The sequence below is a fragment of the Pieris brassicae genome, chromosome 7 (assembly GCF_905147105.1).
Source record: "Pieris brassicae chromosome 7, ilPieBrab1.1, whole genome shotgun sequence".
Classification (NCBI taxonomy): domain Eukaryota; kingdom Metazoa; phylum Arthropoda; class Insecta; order Lepidoptera; family Pieridae; genus Pieris; species Pieris brassicae.
This window is the reverse complement of record NC_059671.1, coordinates 15,708,604-15,732,798: the sequence shown is the minus strand read 5'-3', so window position 1 is coordinate 15,732,798 and position 24,195 is coordinate 15,708,604. Positions and strand designations below refer to the sequence as shown.

Sequence of the window (24,195 nt, the reverse complement as noted above, 5' to 3'; positions counted from 1 at the left end):
TATAGTAAATTTAAAAAAACAAAATAGTACAAGTACTATATAAAAGTTAACAGAATTGAGCAAGCATAAAAAGTGGTAGGATTATACCTAGAGTACAAACAGGTTTCCAAATTTGGAATCGCCAGTTTTAAAGGTCATCCTAACTTGTGCACAAAGTCATCAAGAATATTGCATTAGTTCTTGCATAATATTCACACTTTATAATAGCTTTTGTAGGCATTTCAACTGGACCAAGAAGAACCTAAAAAACCTCTAGGTCTTGGCCTCCAATTTTTGTATTTGTGTCGTGATCGTTTTTTTAATAACTCCCTTTGTGCGTATTATGAAAAGAACCTAAATTATTTTTATTATTTATATCGAAATATTACGAAATCGATTAGGCTTCACAACTAAACAAATTCAATATAATTGAAATACAAAGATACATTTCCAACGCGAAATAATTTGTAAGTATCTATAAAAGTTACCTACTGGCCTACTGTATGATGGAATGCATAATTATTAAGTTATGGTTTTATGTTGTGCGAAATAATCTCCAAGAAGCCTATTCAACGGCGATTCACGAGTACTGGTAGAGCATGCATCCATTGTACTACTTACTCAAACAAGTTTCAAGGAATGCAACGCGTCGTATAATTCAACCTGGCTATTGATGGCTTGAGTGATAAGATTTAACAGTAAATTTAGACATTACAATTGTTTTCCAGAATAAGAATAATAATAATAATTTATTTGAAACTTGTCCTCATAGGGCTGTAAGTTACCTAAAGCAAGACACAATGTTTTGTTACGACGTATAAAATATTGTATTTAGGGCCTCGTAATACTTAATAGAAGTATCATGGATATTATGAAAGCAATTAAAAACTTTGATACAATTTATATTAAATAAGTTTTGTAATTGTAAAATGTTTACATACATTTAATTTTTTCGAGATAAACATCCACGTTTTAATGAAGTACAGGAAATACTGCTCAATGTAGCGTGGGCAGAGTTTCCTCATATTGGAGGTGTATAATGTGATGGTTTTCGCAAGGCTTCTCGGCTCCCCACCATGCGTAGGCGCCTTTACCGTGCGCAGTCAGTTACTCCGCGATATTACTAAGAACTTCACTGCTTTACGTAAAAAAATATGTGTAAGAAACTATCTGTGATATTATTTTAAGTGTAAAATCGTGCATTTAACTTAATGGATATTTCAAGTAAGTTTTTGCTTTTGTTTACTTAGCTGATATTATAATAGTTTAAGTGATAAATTAACGTAAATATGCGAAGGACAATACAAAAACAATTACAAGAAACAATTCCGTATTGTATTTATGTGATTTACATTTATTAAGAATTTCAAGGTTAATTATGTACCTTACATTTGTGAAGTCGTAAGTGCGGAGAAAGTACGTAATATGAACCATACATTGTTTCCCATAGCTTTCATTGCTTGAGACATGAGCTCATAATATTGACAAATTGTCAAGTACAAACCTTATTAGGAAAAAAGGCTGTTCCGCCGACGCACTATGTATATTATTTATTCAGTGAGTCAGATGGACACAAGGACGTTGGCTCAATATATTGAGATAGTAAACATAAATTCAATAGATACTTAATGGCTCATTCACAAGTCTATATTGCTACATTGAAATAGTATATTACCGTGATGTATTTCTATTATGAGATAAAAATTCTTAAACAGTATGAAATGTTCTATGGAATTAAATTTAAAAGAAGTTACCTTAAGCACGTGGTGTGTGGTCATGATTCTGCCTTGTGTCTGTCTGTTTTATCGATAAAGTTAATTGTTTTTTCCGTTTAATATATCTTATAATGACTAAGAAGGTTATGGTCAAAATACTTACCTTTACGTGAATGTGGAATTTGGAAATCAATTCTATTTTATTTTTTGCAGCATGACGACATACAGAATATTTACTTACAGTATTATATTTATCTTAAGTACCCCGAGCCTAGTACGATGGTAAGTGTGTTTTTAATACTAATAAATTATTTTATATTACGCATAAAACAACGCGTGACGAAAACCTATTGGACTGTTCGTGTTCCAATCATTTTTTAATTCGTAAAAACTCTCAGTTTTATAGAAAGTAACAATGAAAAGTATGAAATGAAAAGCTTAATTTTTTAGCCCTTAATAAATCTGCTTATTACAATTTCTAATATACCAAGAAGACTGCATAAATTTAAGTTTTTGTGACATATCTATATTATATTTTGATATGTGTATTGTCATAAATTACCGTATAACGTACAATGGTTCTTGTTTCTCACCCGGTAAAATAATTTATTCCACTCTCTAACTAATTTTCTTGGAATGACTCAAGTTTGTTTACAGGCGATAAATTTCATTATGGCATGCTATTCAAATTTATCATACAAACGCATTTATCATTATTGAGATATAACTTTTTTTTTCAACCAAATTAAACCATTTTTGTTTTATCATTTCTTAATAATAAAATCCTGTGTAGTATATTGCAAAAATATTTTTGTTTGTTCGTCAATTTTTACTTCAGCGCATTATCCATCAACCTTACTGTCTTTAAAAGTAATTCTAAGTTCTATAAAGTATATTTGTATAAAAAATCCAAATTCTTCGCTTCAACATGGGCAAAGTGGTATCACTAGTAACATTGACTTGAATTCGATATAAAAAAAACAGAGCGTAGTTAACTAAACTGTATATGAGTCTCAATTTGATATCTGTAAACAATCTTAAACCCTAAAGGCATTTCCAAGAGTTTCCCCTAACATTGATTTATGAAAATCATTATTTCAGTGTAACAGTATTAGGACCACGCGTACTGCGACCACACACATCCTACAAAGTATCAATCGCTGGTGGATCACGCGCACATAATCTATATGTTGCTGTGGAGGGAAAGAAGTCCACGGGAGAGCCGTTTAGCCAGGGTCGTGAGATCCAGATTTCTGCAGCTACCTCTAAGCTAATTAATTTAGAGGTAAGTTTGAGCCAGTACCCTAGGATACATACTACTATGGAATAAAATTATTGGCGCCTATTTTATAGGAATAAAAATCATCGTCGAATCGAAAAAATCATCGAAAAAGTCATTTAGAATTAAGATTTGAACGAGTGATTTTTAAATACTGAAAATTGGCACAATTGAAAAATTATTGAATAAATGTGAAATTATAACAAATTAAGTTAAGACAATTTTAAGAAAAACTTAAATGGGTTTATTATTTTGCAGCAGTAATGCTATAACTAAACATGACATCACATGGCGACATGTTCGATGACTAATAAGTGACAAACCACTGTCTTTTTATAATATAATTAGTGTAACAATACATGTTCTTATAAATGAGGAATAAATCATCTCTACATATTAATCTTCTTTGTGTGTATTTGTAATTAAACTCCTTCTAAAAGGCCTATTTAATTTGTTTTTTTTCCTGTTCAAGTGGATAGAAGATTTTTTTTTGGAATCGCAATTATTATTATTTTCTGTGTTTATTAAAATAATACATACGGCTGTGACGGCTGAACTTACATACAATATATAGTATATTAAAGTCTATTCCTTGCTAGGGTATAAGGAGTGAGTAAAAAGTAGTAAAAAAAAGTTAAATTACTGGAACTTGACTATGCTGTAGAGCATTCAGAATATCGAAACAGTGTTAATTTCAAATTTAAAGTAAAGAATTGTAAAATAGAACAAATTAATTTCATTACAAAAATAACAATATTTCCATTGAGAACACTGTTTCTTTTGTAGATTAATGACCCAGGTCCGGGTCACTATAAATTAGTAGCGCGATCCACATCGGGACCACAATTCTCATCATCAGCCGCCTTGACGTACCAAGCACGCAGTTTCTGTATTTTCGTGCAAACAGACAAACGGGTGTATCAGCCAGGGGAAACACTTGACTTTAGGGTCATTGCTTTAAACAAGTAAGTAAACAAATTTTAAATATTGTAATCATTTTAATACCATATCGACAATTTATTAATTAAAGTCAAAAATCATTAATTTATATAGGTAACACAATGTACACTTATGAATATCAATAAAAAAGAAATATACATAAAATGCTTCTAATTTTACATTTACTGCAAGTTCTCAAATCAAGGGGGATCAAATTGTTTAAACTATTTGTCTATATTACTCTGTCATACACACACAATACATAGGTATATATAAACCGTAAAAAATAGACCGTACCAAACTAAATGTGTAATACGGGTATGTCACTTTATCGAAACGTAATAAATATTTTCACTGAATTGTACTTCTTTTTACGATCAATATTTATTCCTTATAACTAAATCATGATTAATGTCTAAGCTAATAGTCTAGCTACTAAAATACTCCTCGTCTCTGGTAGCTTTAGCTGTAATATTTTATAAGACTAATTTAGTTTTTTTTCTAATTAAAGAGTTATTTATTGTTTCTATCTACTCATCATTTAAATAATAAACGCGATCTTAACCCATAAATTATATTAAACTGTAAATCTCTGGACAATGCTCTGTGGAACTACACAACCAGATTCCGCCGTCCCATTCCCCAAACAACGCTCGTCTGGAGCACACTAGGAGTTCCACTTTTGTTTGGTGCCCTCCTATAGGCCGCAACTCACTTAACATCAAGTGGAGTGTGGTGTGAGTCCAGTTCAGTAGACAACAGTAGAATTAAAATCTCATTTATACGTTAAGTGTCGATAAATTTTCACTATTATGTCATTATAAGAATTTATAATGATTTATCATACACGTTTATCTTACGTTTGCATCACTAAAATACTTGTTACAGAGAACTTCACGAATCGCTGCCCATTTGGGTCTGATACAAAGTTTATATGTAACTCAAAACAATAAGATCGAATTTAAATTCACTATTTAATCTAATTTTAAATATACAGTAAATATTTCAAGAGAGTTAACCTAAACTAGGAACCAAACCATTTGATTATGTTTTTATCTACACTTTCTCGTTATTCGATTGCCATCAATACAATAAATTTTATTATGTAATGATTTTTTCGAACTTTCATTTTCGATACGAGCGGTACAGCGTTCGCACGCATAAGATTGCGTATCATTACGGTCAATGACCTTATCTGCTCTGTAACACGCAGTTAATTCAATGTTAAATTCAAAATCCGAATGATGCTTAGATTTATTAAACGTCAGATAAAACTAAATTCCTTCAAAATATAGAAGGTGATTTTTCTTAGGTTCATTTACAGTCCAGGAATTTTCGAGGAATTGGGGGATATAGAATCTCTCTCGCGTTTTTAGAACTAGGAATTATGATTAATTTTGTTCCTATAATACAACTATGTGTGCAGTACATCTATCTACACGAAATAGGCTACATCACCTTAGTTTTACTACCTGCCACAGATCAAACTTTATCATAACTAATGAATAAAAACGTATCTATCTACGTATATTTATTTATAGGTACCTGCTACCTTTGTCAAATAATGTCGATGTCAGTATATTGGACACGGGCGGTTCACCCGTCAGACAATGGGCTGGAGTATCCTTGGATAGAGGTGTATTTAGTGGAGAGTTCACTTTGGCTGATGAACCTGCTTTGGGAATGTGGACGATACAGGTATGTTTCAATTATAATAGTGGCAGTACAAACCTTTAGGGTTTCAGGCAGATTCATCAGCTTACTTCTAAGACACGTCGTCAATTGTTTCAGAAAAAATATCCTTCAAGCAAAGTTTACGGCTTAAAATTCTCATAACTGATATTATCATTACTTCACTTCATTTGAGAAACTTTATACTTAGGAAGTTGTCTAATGTTTTCATAATAATAACTTAATGTAAAGCTACAGACCTATATGATTTACTTCAACTTTTTATTTTGTATGTCGGTGATCAGCGTTTTATGTCTTCATATAAAATATCCGGCTTTCCTTCTCCGTACGAGCTAGTTTCAGGGCTAGGTTTCTAGGTTAAGAGGCCTCGAGTCAACAAAGTAGTGGTGGCTTGTTGCCCCAAAAATATTTTAAAATAAAAGAAAAAAAAATAGTCGAAAGCAACGAACAGCAAAATATTAATGGCCTCCCCTAAACCTGGCCCTGGCGAGTTTTAAATGAACACATAGAAACACTCAGCCAGAGCAGTCTCTAACCCCTGAGAACGAACGCTGCACCCACTGGGTCAGGACATCACTGTTCTATCAGTACTCACTGTCTTCAAATAAATTATATATATATATTTAACTTAAATTACAAGTTATTAAAATATTACGGTTATTAAAATTAAAATGTAACCTTAAAATTAATTGCATTACCTTCGTTTATAAAAGTAATATATTTACAGGTGGAAGTCCGGGGTCAGATATACTCGAGGCAGATAATGATCGCCGACTATGTTTTACCAAAATTCCAAATGAATATGGATATTCCTAAAGAAGTATTGTTTAGTGAAGGGGGTTTTAACATCAATGTCAGTGCAAAGTAAGTTTGAAATTATTGTTCTACACACCTAAGTAAACCTAGGATTTTTAATGTTCTTTATAACGCGTTGGGTCTATTCGAGCTTCAGTGTTCGACACAAATTTTAAGGATGAAAAAGTATGTACGGAGGACTCATCACCAGTGTAAAGCAATAAACATAGGATTGGTTTTTATTTAAAGAGATTTTACTTTACTTATATTAATTATTTATTCACTTAGTTCGTTAACATAAAAAATCTATAAAACTAAATATAACAAAAAAATCATTATTTTTTCAGACACTTCAATGGTCTTCCTGTTGTAGGCGAACTGACAATATCGGCGTACGCAGTTTTCTTTTCAAATCTCCTCCAACCCGTGTTTTCAACTCCCGCGCGTAAAGTTATCGAATTCAACGGGAATACAGTCGTCCCGATAAGTTTGAAAGCGGATCTTGACTTGGCCGAAGATGCGGCGAGACCACTTGTTGTGGAAGCTGTACTGGAGGAAAAAGATACATTGATACGACAGAATATTTCTTCAAGGATATTGTTGTTACGTACCCCTTACAGATTGAAGATCACAGCCCCAGATTACTTCAAGCCGCGATTGCCATATAATGTTCAAGTACGTTTGTTAATACAGTAATACTTTGACAAATGTCAGTGTCAACGTTTGACAGTGACAAACGTGTGATTTAAGTGAAGACTGAAATTAATTCGTGTAATTGACGAGAGTCCTATAAACCACCAGAAACACTTAGGTGTTTCATACATTACATTACTGTTATACGTTATAATATTAGTATTATAATGTATTTATATCTTTAAAAGGTAAAGGTGTAGTGGTAACCATCGCATTTTCGAAACGCATAAGACTGAAGTTAACTCAAACTTGTGATTTTAGCGTAATAAGGAAACGTTCACGCTTGTCTAAAATTACCTTTGTCTTGGACTGAAATTTTTGAACATAACTAATGAATGTCAATTTCAATTTAATATAAAAGTAACTTTCTGTATAACGATTTTAAAACCTCTCCAAATAAAAATAAATAATTCTTACAAAAGTTATATAAATATGCACATTTTATGTGATTTTTATTTTAAAAAATTATTTCTGTTTTAGATTGATATAGTAAACTCAACGGGCCATACTTTGGACGTATCAGAAGAGGTCTCAATAGAACGATTATGGGATGATGGAGCACCAGCCAATGTTACTAAACTAGCAATGAATAAAGGAATCGGGGTTTATACTTTTACACCAGATGTCGCTCATACTAATTCTACACTTAATATTGTTGTAAGTATACTTTTGTTTTCATTCAAATCAAAAGTATTAAACACTTTTTAAACTGTACTTATTATATTAAATAATTATTATATCGTTATTACATACCGAGACATGACCAAATAACTACAAAAATATTAATTAAATTTATAATTAAAAATTTACATCAAAGGATAAATACACATAAAATGATCTAAAAGCAACTTAAGTACCTACATTAAGATGCGATTCAACGAAGGAAAGGAAACAGCCTTTCTGGCGTCACAATATATATCTGTATAGAAGTGGCTTTATAGCCAAAGGTCTAGGGGCTTTAGACAAGGCAGACCCATTTCGCACTTGTGATGACGACAATGTAGACAAAATCTCTACGCCAGGCGTGACCCACTAACGCCAAAGGAATTTGTATGAGAATAGCATTAGCTCACACTTTGTTACGTGACCATACTAATCCGTTTCGCGTAAGTGGATTATGCCTGTCTTAAAATAATTTTATACAATTTTTTTTTTCAGGTAAAATATAAAGAAGTATCGGAGCGTATAGTGAACGTGCAGAGAAGCATATCGTCTGGACAATACTTATCACTTGAACTATTAACGCGTAATACCGGTGTAGGTGACGAGATGAAAGCTAGGATAGTGGCCACTGAACCTATGGATATTGTTCATTATGTGGTTATGGGACGAGGGGATATAGTTGTGGCGAAATCTTTAGAGGTAAGTTAAAATACACTTTGGTTGCATTGTAAAAGATAAGTATGTTAAAAAAATATAATTTCTATAAATTCTAAATATTTAAAAATCTTGCGTATATAATTTATTCAGAAAGAAGATATTAATAGGTAAGATACACTTATGAACGCAAATTCAAAAAAATTGGAAGTCGGGATAAGTGTTTTATCTTAACTTCAAGTACAAAAAATACTTTAAAGGTTAAACATTTGACACTCAGGATATCAGTGAGTTAAAATTAGGTAGAAGACTATTGTCTATACCTATTATATTTGAACGGTTTATTAACGATATACGTCTAGATTAGATTAAAACTATGATGAAAAATATGTCTTCGGTTTACCCGTGTACCCCATGATGTGTTTCAAAGTTTTTTTTTTAAATTTACTTTTCCAGTTATCACCTGCAACCCGCACCGTAGATATAACAGTACCAGTGACAAGTGCCATGTCCCCGGGCTGTAGTTTATTAGCATGGTATCCTCGTCTAGACCCTGCCGAGTCTTTACTCACTGCTGCCATCTACGTGCCTCACGATAAATTGCTGCAGAATGAGGTAAGATCTATTGCACATTAATTTTAAAAAATTGGGGGGGGGGGCCTTAGGCGGTCCTAATTAAGGAAAAATAAGATGATCTTATACATAGAGAAGTAAAATCGCAATAGACCATTGTGGCTTATATATCACTATATTACTGTTTATTGAATCAAACCTAAGATACGGTATGGGTTAACTAAGTTGTAACTACCCACAATGAGTAGTTTTTTTTTTGTGAAGTTAGAAATTTTACCGAAGAGTTTCTAAATAATATTTTTTGCTTTAACGACCAAATAAACATTCCAATGACATAACATGACTTTGATTTATCGGCAAACTAGCTATTGTTACGGAACAATACACAACACTAATTATGTAAAGATTAAGTCATACTATTGTATCCAAGTTTTTAAGTACGATCTTGTATATCTTGCAGAACATTACGTAGGCATTAGATTTAGTATTTAATAATACGGACTATAGTATCAGATGCTATTAAAATTTACAACATTTAATATTATTTTTGGTGCTACACCTGCGGCACCGTCGCAATCTAAAGTTGCAATCATTTTGACATTTGTGCCAGTTATTAAAGTCATTGACTATTTTAATTTCTACCGCGATTTAAAACATTAAATTCCTAAACTTAACTCCTGATAACACATATAATGCTTACAATTTTAGTTTTTGCTTTTATTTTAATTATTGAGGCGCCGTCTGTATAAAATTTCAATTTAACTATCTGTGACAGCGCTCGCCATAGCGCACGCGCGCGGTTTGTCAAGTTTTGGCGCCAATATGGTACCGTTTTTATATTTAGTTTGAAAGTTTTAACCTTTTTCGCTTTAATGTTTGTAATAAAAACTAATTTGTGTTTAAGTTTAGTGAAGATAAAGTAATGAATGCGATAATTACATGCGATGGAAAATTCTGAATATATAAAATTAAAACCCGATAAAACCGATTTATTAACAACAGCTATTAACATCAAAATAATACTTAGAGTACTAATTATTTATTGAAGCCTTTAATAAACTATAGAAATGATTTATAGGTATCCATAACTCCGGTGTCTTCAAGTTCAATATTTCGGCCTAATGGCTTAGTTGAGTTTCGTATATCAAGCGAAGGTGGTTCACAAGCGGGACTTTTGGGTACTGATATGAATGCCATTGAAACCGGACTTGGTGATGCTTTAGGCAACGGTTTAGATATACATACGGTAAGTTTCATAGAATTTTTAGTCACAGCCTTTTTTGTATAGAACAGGAGATAAAGGGTAGGAGGTTCACCTAATGTTAACTGATACAGCCGCCTTTGGACACTCAATGCCAGAGAACTCGCGAGTGCGATGCCGGTCTATTGTATTGGTAAGCTGGCTGGCGTTATGTTCGAACTCCGAGTGGGCACCAATTTAGTTTTCTATGAGAGAAATTGACACTTAATTTTTTTATTAGGAGTTGAAACTACAATATCACGCTTGCTTGCCTGTAATTAAAATAATAGGTTCGACTTTGCCATATAGTGCTGCTACTTAAGAGTATCAAGAACTTTATTTTAGATTTGTTTTAAATACTTAAAACTTGGTTAAATTAGTGAACCAATATGCTCATAAACATCCTATTTTAATTTGAATCGCATTGTACGGTAATTTTCTTGAAAATAATAAATGTATATAATATTTTCAGATCGAACGGGAAGTAGAAAGTTTCTTAGGATTAAAACATTCGACATTCAAAAACGAAGACAACTTACCAAGTATGGGCTTTGACTTAGGGGGTCGCATGATGACTGATGTTTTCCTGGTAAAACATTTTATTTTATAATTTAATATTTATTTACTGGCAATACTGTATTTAATTATATCTGTAGTCTTTAATATTTAGTTAAAGCTATCCTTAAACATTTCGTGTTAATAATAACTAATTAATAAATGATTTATCAGCCATTACCAGCGAAGGATTATTCATTACTAATATTTTGAAATAAATATTACTTATGTAACGCAGATTCTAGTTGCGAAATTCTTAAAATCTGTCGAGTAGTTTTAGTTTAAAAGTTACAAAGGTATTTTTTTTAATATTAGTATATACAAGTTTAATTGCGTGCATATAAATATATGATTAGATTAAACTACTTTTATATTAAATTTTATGCGAGTCAAAAATATTCTTTCAGAACGCAGGTGTCGTTTTACTGACAGATGGTTTGGTCGTTTCAAGTAATAATACAGAAGGTAAGATATATAAACTTGTAATATAATTCGTCTTTACAAATGTTGATTTTACGTAACCCTTAAAGCTTCTTAAGGTATTTTTCTAAAATAGGATATTTCCACTGTACTCTTGCTTAAAACTGACCGTGGTCTCAAACATGTCATTGATGTTTGGGACATAATATCTGTTTAACTAATAATTTGCGTAAATGGCTTTAGTAGTAATAAAGATCGTAAAGACGCCAGCCTTTACACGAGTTCAAAGTGTATTTTTATATCTTAGTAAATCCATGTAGACATCCATTGCTTTGTTTGTGGTATGTTCATGCTCTTTCAGGCACCGACGCATAAAGAGCTACTATGAAAATGACCTATCGAAATAGTTATTAGCCCTTCTGGGCCGTACTCTGTAACTTCTAATAGCGATAACACTACTTAAGACGACGTTTGAATATACGACTTAGTTGGATTCACAGTACTTCAACATAACATTGAAGTCGAGGTCACAATCGCTATTGCTGTTATGTCCAGCTATATATATATATATATATTTGCTACAGCAAAGTCTTCAACGTGTAACTTTTTCAAACATCATTGACCTAGCATTTGGGAGATGTATTCTGTTACCACTGAGTTGCCGGAGTAACTTAAGATTTTGATTTTATATAGGCACAACCTCTGCAAGTATAGAAACTGGTACCCGAGCTCCGACAGCTGGTCCTTACGCCTTCAGCCGGCTCCCATCTCCACCATCACCTCGCTTCTACCTTACAAGTTCACCACGGAAAACTTGGATGTTCGCTAACGTGTCTGTTGGGTATGTTTTAAATTTTTAGTTGGTTCATATAAGGATAAATGTCCACGACTTCGACCAAATGTGTTTCTATAAACATTAAACTATTTTAAATTTAAATTCAAATAATAAGAAATTCTTATCTTTGGTTAACATAGCTTTTACATATTAAGAAAAACACTTTTTGAACAGATTGAAGCTATGTATTATTATTAAAAAAGGGAGGTTTAAAATTTAAAATTTACCGTGACCACGCACGCTGAAAAGCACGCGAAACGTCGAAAAAAAATTAAAATTATGTAAATAATTCTAAGTTTTTAAAAATAATACATAGCGTCAATCCGTTCAAAAAGTGTTTTTCTTAAGAAATTATTATCTATAGAAATAAATTATATCTAACTTCAGATATAGTGATTTGTATAAATTCATCTAATCTATCATATTATATTATATTTATAAAAATGGTTTACGGTTGCCACAATAAAGCTCGATGGCTGGACCGAATTGACTAATTTTGATCATATTGAGAAACTTTTTTAAAATAATTGAAATATTGAGTACTAAATAAACTATTTAAGTTTTTATTTCGGAAAAGGGCTGATCCCTTTTTCTCTAAAGGGTAGCATAGCAAAATGATTGATATGTACTAAAAGTGCTAGGCTAAGTAAAATAAAATATTAAGGCGAAACAAAGTTCGCGGTGTCAGCTAGTTAGAAATATAAATGAATTTGACCAAAGCCAAACTAAAAGAATATGATTTTCTTATAACAACTCCTGATTAATCGATTTCTAGTATGGACGGGAAAGGTACACGTGAAGGCTGGTCGCCACCATCACCAGGCACATGGTCCGTTGGAGCATTCGCCATACATCCAACTCTTGGTCTTGGAATAGCACCACCACAAAAATTCACCACCACAGTACCATTATCGATAACAGCAGAAATACCAGAAATTTTACAAAGGGGAGAAACGTTGGCCGCTATCATAACTTTGAAGAGTTCTTTGACAGTAGACATCGCAATTGAAGTTACCTTCCATAACTCGGATCAGTACTTCGAGTTTGAACCTTTGGAGAATACCATCGACTCGACTAAAAGTAAGTTATCGATATAAATGTATCTGTGGTGATTTTTTTAACCTTAGCTTGCTTTAAAAAGATTGCTGATAAGGATATCAATAATATTGCAATAATACTATTTTTATATGTTTATTGTATGTGTTATGTTATTACGTATATAAATAAATAGTTATGCTTATTTACATCTAAACAGATATAGAAATAATATAATGTATTGACAATAAAAGTGAAATAAAATTAATTAATTTGCTAATTGGTGGTACATGAATATGTTAAAAAAATACAATATTAGTGTCTACGTTCGAGGTTAAATTATGCAAACTTATACTAATATAATCAGCAGTGTTGGCCTAGTGTCGTGGGACTCTCATCCCTGAGGTCGTAGGTTAGATTCCCGACAGCAATGGACTTTCTTTATATGTGCGCATTTAACATTCGTTCGAACGGTGAAGGAAAACCTCGTGAAGAAACCGGCCTTGCCTTAGACCGAAAACGTCGATGGCGTGTCAATTACAGGTAGCTGATCACCTACTTGCCTATTGGATTAAGAAGTGATCATGAAACAGATACAGGAATCTGAAGTCCAGACCTAAGCGCCACTGATTTTTATTTTTTATTTTACGCTACTATAATCGCTAAAATAAATATTGATATGATGACTGTAAACTAGAAATATAATAATTTCTAATAAAGCCTCTTCTTCAATCAATTCTTTGATAAAATCCTTAAGCCTTTATTCCACATCTTTGACATACATTTGATAAAAAAGATAAATTTATAGTTTTAACTAAGATGCGGTCCCTGTCCGGGAGAAGGCCTCCTCCAACTTTTTCCACCCTAATTTAATTTTGTGCCATCGTCATCCAATTTCTACCAGCTACCCTCTCGATCCCGTCGGCCCATCGCTCTATTGGTCTTCCTGTGTTCCTTTTTCCTTTCGGACCCGTCCATTCGGTTACTGCTCTAGACCATCTGTCATCTGTACAACGGGCTACGTGGCCTGCCCATCTCCATTTAAGTTTAAGGGCGAATTGCTCAGCATCAATAATATTGTTTTTTTCTGCGAATATATTCACTTTTATGTTTGTCGCGTAATTTAATTCCGAGAATTCCATTTCTTTGATATACTATAACAATATTAAAATAATATTAAGTAGTTTATCTATTGATACACATAAAAAAAATGTTTTGCAACGAAAATTTTCAGAAATCGAGTTATTCCGTCGTCTACGGGTAACTGTACCAGCCAGTGGTTCAGCGAGTACCGCGTTCTTGATAACAACGGCTCGAGTTGGAGAAGCCCCTGTTATAGTTGAAGCCACTGGCAATGGAGTCTCCGCTTCACTCTTCCGTACTATTACTGTCAAGGTACACACTCATACATACATACATTGTTCTTTTGTATTCGTTATATATTTTTTTTAGTATATTTTAGTTATATTTACTTTAGATAAAGAATTTCAAATATTTGTAATATTGTAATAACGGCTTATATTGTTAAAATTGTCTAATGGGATCCATTAGGTTGTTCATAAGGACCATTCAGCTAAAATCTTGAACAATCAGATATTTAAATGTACATATTAATTATTCCACAAGATATCTTTTAATTGCTTAAAAGTCTGTGTAAATAAATATAAATTAATAATTAATATTCGAATTTATTTTTTACATTTATATTACAGGATGGATATGACGAGGAAGTCTGGTCATGGTCTCTACTGGATGCACGCCGTGGTGTTGCCAGGTCTAATACAACATTATCTCCGGCACCTGGAACTAAAGTCAATGGCGTATCACTTGAGGCTTCAGGGGATTTGTTGGCGAACTCATTCCGAGCCCTCAAAGCACCAGCCACGGTCGCTGCTGACGCTACTTATGCGCTTCGACCCTTGGCTAGAGCGTGCATTCTATTAGATTATTTGCAAGTAAGTGTTTTTCATATAAAAAAACGTAACAATATACAGTGTAAACTTCATGTAATATCAAGTTATCTACAAACTCCCTAAAGCGATGAGCTCCCCAAATCAATTAACTTTTTTACTTTAACTTTAGCTGGTCTTCCATACATTGATACACTCTACATAGCATTACACCAACTCTCAATAATGAAATTAGTAAAAACTGCGCAGCTGTGTACGTTCTTTTGCCTATCCCGCAATAAACTCGACTGTCGGCATCATGCATACGAACTTTTTAAGAAATTCGTTCTTTTGTTTACAAATTGGGATTGTTTGCACATGAAGACTGTTGTTGACCATGACTATATGTAGGAGTCATGAAAGAATTTACACAGTATTTATTTTTATTTCCAACACAAATATACAGTATTTACAATATTGATAACTTATATATTAATAATAATAATTCAAAATTGATAAACAGAAAAAAACATTTTGCTTAACTACTCTAACGCACCTGTATGACCCCATATGACGCGTTATCTACAAATGGTTAAAGGGGAATTAATTCGAATATTAAGAAATAACAATGTTATAAGCAAAATATGTGCATACAAATCATTATAAATGTCACAGTACAAAAACGTGTGCAATCCCGCGTTATATGGGGAAGTACCCGTGTTATACGAGGGACTGAAATCTTGTAATTAGGTCATTTATATATTACGCGATTTCGATTTCGTTATAAGAGTACCGAGTCCGACTCAAATTGTATTTATGTGAATGATAAGTGAAGTTTCAAGTGATCATTCACCATAAGGGTTAAAATTGATGCCGATTATATTATTAATTTTATGGAAGACGTGAATTAAAACTGTTTTGTATTCTCGTAAAACTCTTTAATTTCCTCTGGGATAATATACCACAATGATACTTTCTACCACGGGGACCAAACTTTTTAAAAGCGTTTACACACGGCCCTACAATCAGTGGCGATATCGGGATAATGGTGGTGGGGATGAAATCGAAGTTGTCGATTAATCACCAGTAGCGGTAGGGTTGATAATAACATTAAGGTACGATTTGCCTATATGGAGCCATCTAGAGTGCTTCCCCCTCTTCCCGGATATTGCCTCAAATATTGCCTGGCTTTAAGGCTGTGTTTTGGAAGCTTTAACATTGATTTCATTTTCTTTTCAACAACTGTTTAATATTATTACTATGAATATTGTAAATACTGTATATAGTGTATTGGAAATAATTATACAAACTTTAAAGATAGATAGATAAAAAGTTAATGCGCGGACGCAGTGCGAGTTCTAAAAATGCATTATGCTTCTATGAGGACCTAAATGCAACTGATTCGCAACTGAACACTGCGCTCGACATTGTTATAGGTTGGTGGACTCAGTTTCCGCACTTAGACTCATAATTGGTCCGTTAAATCGGTCGCAATAGACAGGTTTCTGTCAGTCAGTCAGCCAGATGATTCGTCTTACACACAAAGTGGGTTGGTTTTCGATGGACGAACTTCTATTTTTAGATACGGTCACGTGTCTAAGCAAGCACTACAATGTTTATTATTATATAGTTATTTCGTCTCAAGGGGCCGTTCAAGTATTACGTTACATTACCACTTACTGCAATTTAACCAACACCCCCCCCCCCCCCCAACCCCTTAGCTTCCCTTTAGCAAAAGTCAACAAAGCTTTCAAAAATAATAGTACATAAACGTTTTCATTTTTTGTAGGAATCCTCGTAAATGCAGTTCGTTTTCAAGCATAGACAATGTGTATAAAAAAGTAAATATTTATTGTTGACGTAATCACCAAATAAGATAATCGAAGACCCCCCGAAGGAGATTGAAATATTTCGGCCCTTATTTCCACATCTATATATTTAGTGTCCATATTTTAATTCGTATCTCAAGACACACTCTCGTCTTTGTCACATATGTCAACTTCATACAGTTAGTGGCAGACTGATGTTGAGACCAGATTTAAGTTTGATTTACGTTCTATAATTAACCGTAATATTACCGGTCGAATTATTCATCTGTTAATTCACCTGGAAAGAAAAGGAACCAGGTTTTGTCAACATCTCCCAATTTCATTATAACACTTAAATAATATATATATTTTTTAACTTCAGGTAACCGAACAAGACGATGAGATAACGATATCGAAAGAGGCGCGCGCGCAGGCTTCATTTGGTTACCAACGTTTGATGGCATTTAGAAAATCTGACGGATCTTTCTCGCAAGAAAACAGTGTTGATGCTGAATCTGACGTCTGGTGCGTATATAATTTGTAATACTTATAATACCTACAATTTTGCCATGTTTTATATGAAATTTTCTGAAATACGTTCAATATATTTTTTATAAACTTAATAAATAATTAATTTATTACTCTATAATTTCTTAAACATATGTATTTAATTGTTTTAGATTTAGATTGGATTAATATTGCTACCTTGTTAAACATAGAGCGCGTTTCGTGATTATGATCATCTTAATATATAATTATTTAAATTTGCCGGCCTCGATTTATAATTCAATCATCAAGTTTAAACTGATTATAATTTAATAATAAATTAAATAGGATGACAGCTACAGCAGCTCGATGGCTAACCCGAGCCTCTAGGTACGTTGAAGTGTCACCCGATGCTGCCTCATCAGCCGCTCGTTGGTTAGCCAACGCCCAACAAGCTGATGGTAGTTGGTTACCACCAAACAAGCGAAACAGCCCAGCACAGGACACATTACCGCTTACCGCGCATGCGCTGCTGGCTTTTCTTGATACTAAGGTATTATTTAGATAAAATTAATATTTTGAATAAATAGTATGATAAAATTTTTAAAACTTCGTATTTACTAAACGTTCAAACTGAGATTCATATATTTTGAATGCTTTTCAATAAACTTATTGACTTTCTATTCTACTACTGAACTACTGAACTGACTACTGAAGTTACTATTACTTCAGACTATCAAATAGTCTGTTAATTTCTAAATTTATTAATATTGGGCAATCAAATAAACAAATAAACCACTTAATAGTTTTGAACTAATTTGACATTGATGTTTTTAAATCATAATTCCAATGGCAACTGATATCAGCGAGATATGAATTATACATATATATGCGTATCAGCGATACACATAATTTTATCCGTAACCTTTTGAACCATTGAGAAAGTCTATAAGTTTTATAGGTCGTATGTAAAAAGCATTTAAAATATACGAGTCTCAGTTCCAACGTTTAGTGAATACGAAGTCTTAAAATGTTTGTATTGAAGAGTAAATTTAACATTAACTTTACTTTACTTTTATTAATTAACTAAACCTTTATATACGAAATGCAAAAACACAGGCCTCATTAATTATTCAGGGAAGTGAAATTCTATACAAGAACGCGATAAGCAAAGCCGTAGATTACGTAGGGAGACACATATCAGAGGACTTGGATGCGTATACGCTGGCTGTTGTTACGAGCGCACTCACGGCCGCTAGACACCCGCAAGCACAACGGGCCCTACAATTATTGGAGAAATATGCGAATACCACAGGTATAAATAAGCATAGTAGTAGCTAATAAGACATATTTGTTATCGAAAAATGGTGTATCCATCTTATCAAATAGATTTTTACAAAGTATTGATTTTTTTGTATCTCTGACAATATGTTTTAATCAAATTAAGTGTTTGTACAAACTTCTCAAATTCTTCCCAAATTTATGATTCAACTTGCTTCTTATCATCCTATAGAACATATTCTAAAAACTATATCTATTAAAACTTCAAAATATTTTTTATTCCAAAATAGAAGGGGTGGGTTTGGGTTGTGGTACAGGTGTGGCGTATGCGCGATTAGCTATCTAAAACATTATTTGCCAGTACATGTTTTTTTTTTACACTAGAACATATTCTCGTGTAACTTTGGTATATAATTGAAATACTTTTACCTATAACTAAGCCCATGTCATTGATGTTGTACCGTCTGATAGTATTATTTTGGTTATAAATGTTAAAGTGTTTCATCAATCAGAATGTGAACTAATCGCATTTCAGATGGAACGCTCTTCTGGTCCCGAAGGTTGCCTGCCTCCGAGACACGAAACCCATGGCTTAAATGGAACAGTTTGGAGGCTTCGACAGCGGCATGGGCGATGCGAGCCATGCTCAACACTCGATTGGTAGAAGAAGCTGTTCCAGTAGCCAGGTATCTTTTGCAGACCCTGGGGCCGCGGGATCAAGATCCAGATGTTGTAAGTGATATTTACTAGCCATTGATACAATTTTCAGTTTCTTCTTCAAATAAAAAAAATATATCAGCGTACTATATATACATATAATTTTTACTACAATATCCATGAAACCTGTTTGCTCAAGCATATTTTTCGATCGTGTTTACAAATTTTATACTACATTATTTAAAAAATGTGTCAAATAAACTAAATTCTTTGTACATTTACACATTTTCATAACCTGGACACTTTTAAGAAGAACGTAAGATTTCATAATCAAATTTTTGACCAACTCAAATTAAACGAAGGCACTCCAATTCGTGTTTTATTGTGTATTCAAATACCCCTAAATCAAACAAGTTATAAGTCATGTATATCAACTGTATAATAAATTAGTAAATAAAATCAGTACGATACCTTGAAACGCGCTAACGAAGCTTATATGCAACTTCTGGGCCTTAGCCCAATGGCTGCCGAGTCAGTAATTATACTGGTCGAGAATCCTCCAATCAATAGAGGATACAATGATATCAAATGATGCAGAATTAAAAAATCCATTCCAGATAGACGCGCTAGCACAGTTTGCCGAAGCGATAAAGACATCGACAAAATTGCGTGTGTCAGTAAATGTGACCGGGTTCGAGGAGCCGCGTCAGTTTAATATCGACTCCGACAACGCCCTTATCATACAAACACAATTGGTAAGTTTCTTTATTTATATTTTAGATAGACAAATTCTCTCCAAGAAGCTATCAAGATGTGATGAGTTTTAAGTGATCAAAAGAATGTATTGTGTTACCGTTTTCACGGGTTCCAACGTCATCGTAGAAGCTAAAAACTAAAAAAAAAAATAGTATAGTGAAAGAAAATCACTTAATTAGCCATAACAGAAAGTAGTTATTATAATTATAATGATCAAATGATCTGAATGAAATGATCAAATACGCACTAATTAAAATTTTCTACACTGTATAATGCTTCCAACCTCATTTTCTCTCACGTCAAATCTTATGAATTTATATGTCTGTCTCTTTTTACTGTCGCTTTTTAGCTTCATCAACTATAGAAGATTTCACTTCAAAAAGAAAGTGCACACCCACACTAGGATTCCCTGTGTCGTGAGACAATAATAATTTTAGGTACTTTCCATTTCAGCAGGTTGAGAATGAATTGCTTAAGATTTTTATTGAATATTTAAAGTTTTGAATTAATAACGAAAGTTTGTTTTTAAGCGCCATTTTCTTTTAACACTTAATTATATTCCAGATACGTAACATCCGCTCGGCAAGTGCGATCACCGAGGGTAGAGGTATCGCCGTAGTGGGTCTAAGTGCTGTGGGTAACACTAATGTCACTGCTGCTTGGCCGCGGTATATATTAGACCCTAGAGTGGACCAAGTCTCTACAAAAGATCGGCTGCAACTGTCCATTTGTGTTGGGTAAGTTATTTCAACCAGCCCTTAAACTATAGTTTTTGTTGTAACGCATCTTTGCTTTAATTGCCTTAACGTTACGTTTGCCATTTTGATCCCCCACCTGGACTTTAAGTTTTTCTCATAATCCGTATTGCCCATAGGTTTGCGCAGACGCTTAAATATTTAGGTTTTCTAGTAAACGTGATATAACTATAGTGATGTTCTGAAAAGTTGCCTTGAGGCAACAGATCTGCAAGCTGCATCTTATTATTAATAATTAACATCGAAGGATCTAGATGTCCGCTAGCGTTATTATTTATTTTTACGCTGTTGTGTGGTAACATGATATAAAAATTATCAGAGTGAAAATTCTTCTAACCTATTCGTAGGATAATTTGTCGTTGTCAGTCAATCTTGACTTTACACGATACAATCCGTCGTTCCGTTTGACCAATCACAAGCAAACGAAACGCGCTTTCATTTGTCATTTACACCCTTTCGCACATTCTTATCTAGCGAAATCTACAATCTGCGTTTGAAAATCACTGCGATGAAGTCATAACCAAAAACGCGCTAACGAAATTATTCCGGACCCTAAGGATTTAAAAAAAATTTCGACTTTATTGAACCGGGGTCTTAAACTAGTCGAAGATACTCTCTTTAGGTTGGAGGAACACTATGCTTCCTCCACAATTGCAAAATTAAAACAGTAATTTTTGTATATTTCGAATACTCTTTGAGACTATTTTGTAATGTGTGATTTTCCACAGATTCGTGCCAGTGGGAAACGAAACTGACAGTGGTCTTACTCTTCTAACGGTGCAGCTGCCATCAGGGTACCTCGCAGATATAAACACCATCACTGAACTTACTGTAAGAACAATAAACTGTTTTTCTTGCATAATCTGAAATATATACGTTGGTAACACTGAAAATGTTTAGAACTGGCCAGTTAGAAACATTGCTAATGAAAACTTTTTTGAATTTCAATTTTAGAACCTAATGTAGTATATTGCATTCATTTTTTTTTGTCAATTGCCGGCAAATCTAAAATTTGTTACACGTGAAAATGAACCTAACGTGAGATATTTTTTCGGACAATGATTTTTTATGACTTCCGTTGTGCTTTTTATGTGTGTTTTTTATGACTTACTCAGCAACAAAGCTGTGATAGGCTGCGATTTGCATTTCTTAATGAAGCCCCATCTCGTGCCACTATTTACAATTGTTTTAACAAGTTTAAGCGTGGACGTAGCAAGCTTAATGATGATCCGCGTGAGGGACGTCCTTTAACAACGACTACTGAAGATAACATCAGTAATGTGCGACGCATGCTAAAGGAAGATAATAGAGTGACCTATCAGCAGATACGCATAGGCATTGGTATGAGTCAAGTTAAAAAAATATTACACGAACGTTTAGGCGTCAGGAAGCCTTGTACCAGATGGATTCCCCATACTTTAACTGACGACCAGAAACACCTTCGCATGGACTGGTACCGCCAAATGTTAGATAAGTTCAACGGCAATGACCCAAATGCTGTATTTGACATCGTCGCAGGTGATGAAAGTTGGATATATTGCTACGAAGCCGAAACCAAAATACAATCAGATCAGTGGGTCCTTTCGAGGATCGGCCAACTAAGGGAAAAGATAGGATGAAGTCAAGGAAAAAAGATGATTAATTATTTGGTCAAAAAGGTCATTTCGCGACAGTTGTGCTAGAAGATGGAAGGACAGTTACTGCAGACTGGTATGTCAATCGCTATTTGCCTGTTGTCTTGGTAAAAATTCGACAGCAGCGCCCTCGAAACAGAATCCTCCTTCACCACGACAATTATTAGTATTCGCTTTACGCGCCCTGAAGATGCGATGAAAGCGTACAAAATTGCTGTAGAAGTGACCATGATTTTCTCAGTAATTCCATCGAATATGTAAAGAGGAACGGAGATTACTTCGAAAAACAAAAGTATTTGCAACTTTCTTCCTTCTACATTAAGCCGTTTATATTTTCTAAACATTTTCAGTATTAGATAATAATACTTTTGTAAAGCAATAAATGTTATTATAATAAATTTAATAAGATTTTCAAAGATTAGTTAAATCATAAGAAGAAAAAGTAACTTTATTAATAAAAAATTGATTAAAGTTTTCCATTTTGATTCTTAATTCTATATTTATATTAACAGTCAGCTCGCCACATAGTCGGAGCGCGATTAGCAAGTGGTGGGTCGCGAGTGTACGCATGGCTTCGAACGGGGCTCAACGAGCGATGTGCTACGCTCGGTGCACCGCGCTCTATGTTTGTCGCTCGACAACGACCCGGCTGGGCAACGCTCATTGATTTGTACGATTCAAGTGAGTTCTATGTATCAAGTTTTAATTAATCTACTAACTTTTTACTACAAGCAAAGAAATTAACAATTTTATGAGAAACTCTAGAAATACTTCCAAAATACGTTTTTAGTCCCAATTTTAGTCGTAGACTTTTTCAATGTATAAAGGTTTAACAAAACCGACATACACAATCTTGTTTATTCATCGGAGTCATAGCATATTGACGTTTGTATAACGCCTGTGTACGAAAAGATTTTTTTACCCACAAGACACAAAAAGTCGACGTGTGTCAGGCACATGAGGCTGATCATTATTAACAAATGATAAAAAAATCTTAAGCCCAGACTTATTTATTTTATTTGATAGCTAGTAAGATATTGCTTATTGGCAGAATTGCCGCAAAACCAAGTTTTATATTATTGTGTAAAAAAATAACTATATAAATTGTATAGGTCACCGCGCCCGTATGTTCTTCCGAGGAATACCGAGCAGTCCATGCGATCTGTGTCGCTCTTGGCCCTCATGCGCACGCGCCTGTGGCACTATCGCCTCTCAAAGAGCGCCTGACGTCACCACCGCTGTACCCGACTCCGCTAACGCGCTCGCCGCCACTCTCGCCATACTCGTTGCGACGGCTTTGATTATATTTAATAATGATTATTAAACAAATATTAACAATACACATCTAATGTTAAAATAGCTTACTGATTTTTCAATATGAATAAAATTATAAATTGGTTCCATCGCTTCGTCCTGAGATACATAGTATTTTTGACGCAAGCGATTTGAAGTACCAGCTTTATACACCACTACTGAGAAAGAAATTTCCATAGACAAATGCTAAAACTAGAGCTTTTGTCCAAGAATATTTTATCGACCCGTCATTTTTGCTATTTATTTAATAAATATTAATTGAATCGAAATGACGTCATTATCTCCATACTAATTCAAAGTGTTAGTGGTTCTCTTGACACAAATTATACTGAGCCTGATATATACGGCAGCGTCTTTCTAATGTGTCCATCTATTTTTTCTATATTTTAAAAATTGCGTTATTGTAAACAATTTAGATTACCATGTTTAAATTTAATGCCTAACAATGTTGTGATTACTAGAACTGATTTTATTTTAAGTAATGTAAATAACTTAATTTAAGTATTAAAATAAAATTAATAAAAACACCTTATTGTTTTTTTATTTAT

The 24,195-nt window shown here is 33.5% G+C and overlaps 1 protein-coding gene across 1 annotated transcript; it reads left to right on the top strand.

The window, feature by feature from the left end:
* The first annotated feature begins 1,050 nt into the window (after window positions 1-1,050).
* LOC123711771 (CD109 antigen-like) lies at window positions 1,051-24,174 on the top strand. Its single transcript, XM_045664534.1, has 26 exons — window positions 1,051-1,203; window positions 1,908-1,976; window positions 2,796-2,979; window positions 3,760-3,938; window positions 5,454-5,610; window positions 6,332-6,468; window positions 6,747-7,074; window positions 7,573-7,749; window positions 8,251-8,454; window positions 8,866-9,024; window positions 10,061-10,228; window positions 10,695-10,811; window positions 11,185-11,242; window positions 11,891-12,038; window positions 12,808-13,112; window positions 14,302-14,462; window positions 14,780-15,022; window positions 17,147-17,289; window positions 17,599-17,803; window positions 18,388-18,565; window positions 19,067-19,263; window positions 19,806-19,943; window positions 20,509-20,681; window positions 21,428-21,530; window positions 22,846-23,014; window positions 23,446-24,174. Exons 2-26 carry the CDS (start codon window positions 1,909-1,911, stop codon window positions 23,655-23,657), a joined length of 4,311 nt encoding a protein of 1,436 aa, XP_045520490.1. The 5' UTR covers window positions 1,051-1,203; window position 1,908; the 3' UTR covers window positions 23,658-24,174.
* Window positions 24,175-24,195: the final 21 nt, after the last annotated feature.